This window comes from Nilaparvata lugens, unplaced genomic scaffold (assembly GCF_014356525.2).
Source record: "Nilaparvata lugens isolate BPH unplaced genomic scaffold, ASM1435652v1 scaffold9330, whole genome shotgun sequence".
Taxonomy (NCBI): domain Eukaryota; kingdom Metazoa; phylum Arthropoda; class Insecta; order Hemiptera; family Delphacidae; genus Nilaparvata; species Nilaparvata lugens.
In genome coordinates, this window is record NW_024095074.1 from 1 (window position 1) to 9,221 (window position 9,221).

Consider the following 9,221-nt stretch of genomic DNA (forward strand, 5'->3'; position numbering starts at 1 on the left):
TTTATTCTTAAATCATTAATAAACTAAATCGTTCATTCCATCAGATAATTGAACGCATGTCGGTTTTTCAATGACAAAATGATGTGTGTATCATACACATTAATTTTCATTCATTACTAATTAACGATTGATTGTAGATGATGGAGTACGGCCAGCGTATCACGGCCGAACCGAGCACCCAGGACGATCCGCAGTACATGTTCCTGCGAGAGCGACTGAAGGCCCTCAGAGATGGATGGGAGGATCTGCACCAGATGTGGGAGAACCGGCAACAGCTACTGTCGCAGTCACTCAATCTGCAGATGTTCAATAGGCAAGTCGAATCAATAGTTTCCCAAATAGGTATACCTTTGGTCTTTATCGTCCTGTATAATGATGTAATGTTTGCAAATTGTTCATTTTTTGTAAACTTATGGGACAATTAAGAAGTTTCAAAATCAAATCAATCAAATTTCAAACTTGTGCCCGGTTGTACAAAAGCTTTTTGAATTATGATCATGATGAACCGATCAGAGAATGCATTTACACACCATAGCCCATAATAATAATAATTTCTCTGATTGCCAATGAATTGCAACCAGAGGAGTTTATTGACAAAACATATACATAATAATTATAGTATACATACAAAAGTTGTTAATAATAAACTTAGCTCTAATTATGATACCCCTCTATAATAATATGAGTCAGGGTGATCATAGGTTTCCTTTCTGAAACATCTCTAAAAAATCTAGTTAGTAATATTTTAGTTATAGAGGTTAGTTAGTTATTAAAGTTAGAATATAATACTTATAAGTATATAAGTATAGTTATATAAGTGTATTATAAAAAGATGACAGTAGTTTATCCTATATCCTATTTACAATGAGTTCATCGGTCTGGTAGGTTCCAGTATCATATAACCAGTTTCGTATTGTTCTTTTAAATCTATGCAAACCTTATAACTCCTGAAGCTGGCCAGTGACCACTAGCAATATGATAGGCATGTCAGGCGAACATTCTTCCTGGAAAAGCCCACTAACGATACGTCTAATTCATCAGTCGAAGTCGAACTGACTTGAACAGTTTCTAATATAAAATAAACCGCCAAACAACTAAACCTTGAAAAATGATAATGATGAACAAATATAAGTTGACCTCAAGTAGAGTAGCGAAGAAATAAACAAGGATGAATCGTAAACACAAGAGCTTAACCTCAAATTTGTACAGCTGTTTTTTGCTTGCAGGCTTTCGACGAAGACACAAAAATATAGTTCAAGTTTATGATTGTAAGCAAGTTACACACGCATCAATTTTTGGATGTACGATTCTTTGCCTTCCTCATAAATGCTACCAGATCAAATAGAATTTAACAATCACAATATGTGTTCTGATATACATATGTTTGTCAAGTTATGATCAATTCAATAGACGGCAATAAATCGTACGTCCAAAAATCTTACATGGCGTGCCTATCATACCGTTATTTGCCATCCTAACTTGGAGCAGATCTCACACAAGTGTTTCTAAACCATGATCTATAATCAGTGATATTATTTGTTGTGTTGTATTCTTAATTGGGTTGCTGATTTATCTTAATTGGATTTGTGTTGTGTTGTGTTGCAGGGACGCACGCCAAGCCGAGGTGTTGCTGTCGCAACAGGAGCACATCCTGAGCAAGGACGAGACGCCCGTCAACCTGGAACAGGCAGAGAACCTGATCAAGCGACACGAGGCCTTCCTCACCACAATGGAGGCCAACGACGACAAGGTCAACGCAGTCGTCCAGTTTGCCGGCCGGCTCAACGATGAGAAGCACTTTGCTGGTCAGTAACCACCATACAATACAATTCAATTTAATATAATTTTTCAGAATAGAACATACAATACCATAGAATAATAGAATAAAATGAAATACAGTACCTTGTTAGTTTTTGTGTAGTAGTGTTAGTAATAAGTAGATATTTCATTGACAAGTCCGTATACCTACTCACTAGACGTCAACGGATGCCAACAAATAGTAATAACTCATTTTATTTTTCTCTGTAATGTAACCCATGTCAGAGGTATTTATAAAAGATGAAAATATTCACAGTACTATGACAAAACGTTCGTTAGATACTTGTTTAGGCTATCAACATCACTTACAAAATTACAATTAAACTTGTATGTGTGTATAAAAAGAAATAAATTGAATTTAAACTTCAGATACTGTTTTTGGTGGGATATAGTGATTCGTAATGAAACACTAGAATGTTTCTAAAAATATCACGAATTTTTCGTAAAATTACTTACATGTGAAAATTCGAGTTTTCACACTGAAGATCTGTCCGATAAGTTGTTACCATAGGTGTTGAAAAATGTATGTAATCTATATAATAATAAAGAAAATAACACGTACGGGATAGGAAATTCACGAATGAAGCATCATCACGTTTGAACTACTGGACTGATTAATTTGAAATATTGCATATAGATTCTTTATTTACCGAGGAAGGTTATAGGCCTATTGGACCCTTGCGGAGCACGGGTTACCTGCTAGTTTTACAATAAATTCCTGATATTTTTAGACAACATTCTAATGTTCAATTACTTACAATATACCCTATCGGCCGGCTATTTCATTGATAAATACATTAATTTTGGTCGAGGAAAGAGCTCACGAGCCTCTTTCGACAATGAAAGAGGAACTACAGATGAATAACTGTAAACGAGCAGCTGATCTATCTCCGTTTACACCGAAATGGTGCATATGGGCCCAAGATATTAAAAATGGTGTAACAACCGAAATTTTTTCTCTTTGTTATAAAAAATACCATTTCATGTCGTTTTAATATTTTATTAGCTTTCTGTGTAGTAGTGACGGCTGTATTGTGATTATCACAGTCATTCATATTAAATTAAACAGACTTTGAGTTACCACAATATTGTGATGATTGATGAATGTACGATAATCCATTTTTAGGGTTTAAATAGTTTCAGGAAAAACATTCCACATTTGCTACGATACAACGTTATTGTCTTAAATAATACTCAGATGGCTGTGATGAATTAAGTTATTAACAATAATAGTTTTTGTTTGATTTTAGCCGACAAGGTGAACAAGAAGGCCGAAAACATAAACGATCGACGAAACGTGAACCGCGAACGAGCAATCCAGCTCATGGAGAAGCTGAGAGATCAGCTCCAGCTGCATCAGTTCTTGCAGGTATGTGCAGTGCAGTGCACAGTCACCCATACAAGTCATGGTTCTCGCCGCCGTTACTTGAATTCAGTGTACAATTGATGGATACTATTGTATGTGAATATTCAGGTCTCAACTTTCAATAAATAAAAATATAGACTCATTTTTACATTGAATAATTCACAAATCATATTATTAATGAGATGAAATTCTCACTATAGAATTCATATTAAATGAACAAAGAAATGTTATATTGCTATCGCCACTGATATTTGAATTGAGTGTACAATTGACGGATTCTATTGTATGTGAATATTCAGGTATCAATAACTAAAAATATAGACTCATTTTTACATTGAATAATTCACAAATCATGAATGAGATGAAATTCTTACCATAGAATGCATATTAAATGAACAAAGAAATATTAGATTGCTATCGCCTCCGTTACATGCGTAAATGTAGTGCACTTTAGTCCGTAAATCACTTTTTGACTTTGTTACTTGTTTGCTGATTGAATGTGTTTTTTCAGGACTGCGAGGAACTGGGCGAGTGGATGCAAGAGAAGAACATGACTGCGCAGGACGAGACCTACCGCAGCGCCAAGACAGTGCACAGCAAGTGGACACGACACAAGGCATTCGAGGCCGAGATCGCTTCCAACAAGGACCGGCTTGTCAGAGTGCAACAGGTACACTTTTCTCTTTTTCAACCACCGTTTATACTCATTTTCATTTCACCGTTTAAACACCTTCATTTCATTTGAATTTTCATTTCTCAATAAAAAATATTAATCTATTTTTACATTAAATAATACACAAATCATATGAATAAAATAATATTATCATGAAATTTCTACTATTTGGTAACGTTGCGTTGTCGATTAATTCTTACAGATTGTTCAGTCATGAGAAAAGAAGGGTCGGCTGTAGTGAGATTCACGAGTCAATTCTATTCAATGGAAAGCATATAACTACAGAGTTGCCGATTCCCTGCCTTCTATAATAGATATCTGATGTAATATTGATTGATCATACTTATTAATAATGATAAATTATATTTTATTCATAAAAAATATTCATTTTTCAACGATTCAATTAAAATTTTCCATAACTAGGATTAAATATTTTGGTAATCCAATCTATTTTTACATTGTCCAAAACCAATCTGGTAACGTTGCGGAGCTAGAAAAAGATAGAACTATATTTAATTTTTGTGCTTTGTTTTTAGAGCGGGGAAGAGTTGATGAAAGAGAAGCCGGAACTGAAGGAGGTGATCGGCCCGAAGGTTGGAGAATTGCAACAGCAGTTCGACAATCTGGAGACAGTCACGCGCGACAAGGTAAACCATTCACTCATTCTTTCATGCATCCATTCATCTTCTTATCAGTTTACACTTACATTCCTCCAATCATTAATTCATTCATTGTACTATCCCTTATCATTTTTCAGACTCAATATGTCTCAATTTTTCATCTACAAAAAATATAGTTGAAGACTAATCCAAAGTGTTATATATTTTAAAATTACAAAAAAACTTCCAATAGAAATAAAATTCTGCCTTGCTGAAGCTCTACCGCTAAGAGAATATTTTACCACTAGTAAGTCATTAATTTTTTACATTTTTTCATACATTTTTTATCAAATCAATGCAATATTATGAAATAATTATTTTTCGTGTAATTTATAATAATAATTGTTGTCAGTCTAACAGATCAGTTGTGATTATTTATTAGATGTCCACAGTTTATAAATTCCTTCCTCCGTTATCGATTTCAATAATACCCTTCCACAAAGGTGTATTTCTTTAATGATTTTTTGGATGAATTTATTCAATTTCCTATTGGATTATTTATAATATTCCAATAGTTATAGTAAGTTATGTGAGAAAATATCCAATAGACAGCAAGACAGTATTCACAGTCAACAGTAGCTACCCAACATCTTTGTTACGGCCAAACTGAATAATCAATGTAGGTGAATGGAGTTTCCACAGTAACTTACCGATTGTCGGCCGATATTGTACTTCAGCTTCAGAATATTGTCCTCTGATTAACTGAGAATCAGCTGTTTGTGAGAATTTTTGAAAAGGCTTATTTTGGAACTTGAATAGCCTGCTGTTGGATTGCATAGGGCGACCGTTTGTTCAGAAATTAACCTGTTGCACCAGACATGCGACAAATTTTAATCATATTTAATCTATTGGGATTTATTTGATAGGGCAAGCGTTTGTTCTATTCTAACAGAGAGAGATGATGCTTTACTAGACATATGACAATTTTGAAATCCAATTAATCTATTGTGTTGTATTTGATAGGGTGAGCGTCTGTTCGACGCGAACAGGGAGGTGCTGCTGCACCAGACTTGTGATGACATCGACACCTGGATGAACGACCTTGAGAAGCAATTCGAGTCACCTGACACAGGCAACGACCTGGCCTCAGTCAACATACTCATGCAGAAGCAACAGGTCAGTCAACTCACACACATATTTGTGCAATTTGTTGATGTATATGGAAATTGGAGTTAGATAAGACTAAAGTAACCCATACTCCGCAAGGGTATAATTTTTTTAGAAATTGACAAACTGAAAACTTGACTTACTGAAATCTTGAAGAATTTTAATTTGGCCTATAACTAGCCTCGGCTAATTAAGAATCTATATTCAAAATTTCAAGTTGATCAGTCCAGTAGTTCAGACGTGATGATGCGTCAAACATAATTTTTCCATCCCGTACGTGTATAAGCCAGTTCTTTCCTTTATTATAGTATAGATTACATTAGGCTACCGTACGCAAAAAATGTATTATTACCTTGTATTACTTTAGGACACCAGTAAGACATCAAATTAGTAATAAGATTAGGTAAGATTACCGTACACGAAGAACGTATTATTCAGGCTCGTATTAGGACACTTGTGATACACCTGAATATTGTGTCTTATTGCTAAAATAAATTACTTATTTTTCGGTTCGGTGTCTTATTGACACGCTGTCATACTTCAGCCGGGACCGACAGTTTAACGTACACATCCGATAACACGGGAGTGATCTGGATAAAGAAATTATTGTCAATGAGCAGGTTTGAACCCGAGATCTCTATGCTGCTACGCAAGCACTCTATCCACTAGACCACGGATCACTCCATTATATGTTATTTCATGTTTAAAAATTGTAGGTTCATATATTTGTATTGTTTGAATGTAATTGTTCAATTTGAATTCTATCTCATTTTTTGTTTGTGGCGAGAATTCGGAATTGGGAACGTCCTGAACTTGAATGCACATGATAATTTTGTGTTCCCGCGGCAGCTAGTGGAAGCTACTATTGTACCATTGTCCTGTGTGCTAAGGGATTATAAGGGTCATCGATTTGCATCGAAGTTTTGCAGGCCTCTGACGCGGTTCCATGACTAGTTTGATATGATGTAAGAATTGTATTTGTATGTAGGAATTGTTTGATTAATGATTTGTTTGTTTGTGTAGATGATCGAGACGCAGATGGCAGTGAAGGCGAAACAGGTGACTGAGCTGGAGGCACAGACCGAGTACCTGGAGAAGACTGTTCCCGAGAAGGAGAAGATCGACGAGATCAAGGTACTCAACTACTTGACTTAGTACAATACCATAGAATAAGCATTCGCTAGTAGAAAGTTAATCGCCAAAAAATAAAGTTGGAAACGTTGGTAGTGCTCTGTTCGAACCATGTGGTACTACTTGAACTAATATTTAAACATGTATGTGATCAAACGCAAGGACCCAAGGTGTGTAAAAAGAGGGCATGACACGATCCCATGATGCATTGCCGCATGTGACCTTAATATGGCCTATTGAGTATGTCAAGGGATTCTAACTATTTTAGTATACAGGTACTGTTTTGTTAGGTTAGGCTAGCTAACCCAATAGCTATTGAAAAATATGCTATTGCTCAAAGACCTTAAAGATGCATAGACTCACATGCAGCGCTAGTGTCGTACTTGGAATTGAAATCCGCCATTGAGGGGGCAACCCATAAGATTATTACATACCAATGCCACCAATGCCTTTGTGATCTATAGTATTACAAATATGGTATATATAATATCTCGTGCTAAAATACCCCAATGGCGGCCTTCAATTTCAAGTAAGAGCTATCATTGGGAAGGCATAGGCATTGTGGGTCTATATCTCTTTAAGGTCTTTGCTATTGCTCACCTACAGATTATAATGATTAATGTTCCAATGGAATTTGACTGTTCTGGTTCCCCAGAGATAAAGTTGTTCAAATTAGATAAGGGTTTTTAAATGTCCTCCCGATGTGAGATTCAAGGGGTTGGTTGAATAAAAGATAGAATTTAGTGACTATAGTGAGGTCCACGTTATAATGGCAGTGGAGAAAGATAGGAGAACAACGTTGCCAATCCTCGGTCTTGTCAATGCCTTCAATAGATGGTAGCTGATACAGGTTCATTGATGTAATGTTAACGGTTCAATCTCGTTTAAGATAATCAATTATATTTTATTAAGCAAGAAATTATATTATTCAATGATTTCATATTGAATTTTCAGAACTAAGATGAAATATTTTGTTAATTAATTATTAATTCTACATTGTTAAAAGACGATCTGGCAACAGAGCAAAGCGAGAAAGAGATAGCGCTATCCGCTTTGTTGAATGATAGACAAGGATAGCAAGAAAATTGCAAATCAAACATTGCCATTATAACGTGGACCTCACTATAGCAACTCGTCACTATAGTGAGGTCCACTTTATAATGGCAATGGTGGATAAAGATAGGAGAATAGCGATGCCGATTCTCTGCATTGATTAATTATATTTCTACACAGTCAGAAACATAATTGGAATCGGTGTGGAACTAGAAAAGGATAGTACCACCGGCTTTGTCGAATGATAGACAAGGATAGCAAAACCAAAGTTTAAATACTGTAAAATAGTGTAATAGCAAAACCAAATACTGTCATTATAACGTGGACCTCACTATAGTTCTAGCTATTCTGAAAACATTATACAACTGATTCAAAACTCAGAATTTCCTTGACAATGAATTGAAATTAGTAATTGCTAGCTTGTATTCAATGAACCTATTATGAACCCAAGTAAACTTGACTAATGCCGTATCTACATGTTGGCCCAATGTACCTATACCAATGTGTGGATGGGTGGTCTTCATTTACCTTTGTAAAGGAATTGCAACTGGCTGGGTCAGCTTACTGGACCAGCGATTGGGCCAACTTGTGGCTGCGGCATAAAAACGCTTTTTTTTTATTCGTCACATTTGTTTGCATAAATACAATATTTATCAAGCCATGACATGTCAATAATGAGAATACAATAAAACAATTACAAACATTACAATCATAACACATAGAAACACGTCAAAAACTATGAAAAGTTTCATAATAGGATGAAAGTTACATAATAGGATGAAAGTTACTTGAGTCAAGAAACATTCAGGCATAAAAAACGAGATCTATGGTTGAAATAGTTCTTCAACCTTGTATGGGCAGCTATTGACAAGATAATACTTCAATCTATTAAAAAAACATCCATTAGTAGTGTCATCCTTCAAGTAAGATGGAAGCAAATTGAACATTTTCATACCCCTATACCAAGAGCCTCTTCCTACCAGGTCTAATCTAATTCTCGGTAGCTGGAAATCATTTACATTACTTATTGTTGAATACGTATGCGTGTGTCTGGGTTCCTCAATATTAATTCTATTTTTCCTGATATAAGTCACCAGCTCCTGTATATAAATTGCTGGTACTGTCAGAAGATTATTTCTTACGAAATGCGGTTTGCAACTCTCTCTAAATCCCAATCCATATATTATTCTAACAGCCTCTTTTTGCCTCAAAAAGATTTGATCCAATAGAGTCTGGTAACTTCCCCATAGCATTATGCTGTACCCAACCACAGAAATAAAATATGCATGGTATACACTCAGGGCTGCTGGAATGTCTGATGACCCTCGAATCACTCTCAATGCAAAAATGCTTTATTCAGCTTCTTCTCCAATAGGTCAACCTCTGAAGCCCATCTCAAAGAGCTCTGGATCCT

General features: G+C 35.5%; 1 protein-coding gene across 1 annotated transcript; it reads left to right on the top strand.

The window, feature by feature from the left end:
* The first annotated feature begins 122 nt into the window (after positions 1–122).
* On the top strand, positions 123–6,778 carry LOC120349314 (spectrin beta chain-like). The gene is made up of 7 exons (XM_039419280.1): positions 123–313; positions 1,606–1,805; positions 3,069–3,187; positions 3,696–3,854; positions 4,394–4,504; positions 5,480–5,632; positions 6,647–6,778. The coding sequence occupies exons 1-7, from the start codon at positions 138–140 to the stop codon at positions 6,776–6,778; spliced, it is 1,050 nt and encodes a 349-aa protein (XP_039275214.1). The 5' UTR covers positions 123–137.
* The last annotated feature ends 2,443 nt before the right edge of the window (positions 6,779–9,221 follow it).

Excerpts from the sequence above, each read along its gene's own strand:
- LOC120349314 (XM_039419280.1), top strand. The coding sequence starts at position 138 with ATGATGGAGTACGGCCAGCGTATCACGGCCGAACCGAGCACCCAGGAC. Across the intron at positions 4,505-5,479 it reads AGACAGTCACGCGCGACAAG|GGTGAGCGTCTGTTCGACGC; the intron begins GTAAACCATTCA and ends TGTATTTGATAG. Across the intron at positions 5,633-6,646 it reads TACTCATGCAGAAGCAACAG|ATGATCGAGACGCAGATGGC; the intron begins GTCAGTCAACTC and ends TTGTTTGTGTAG.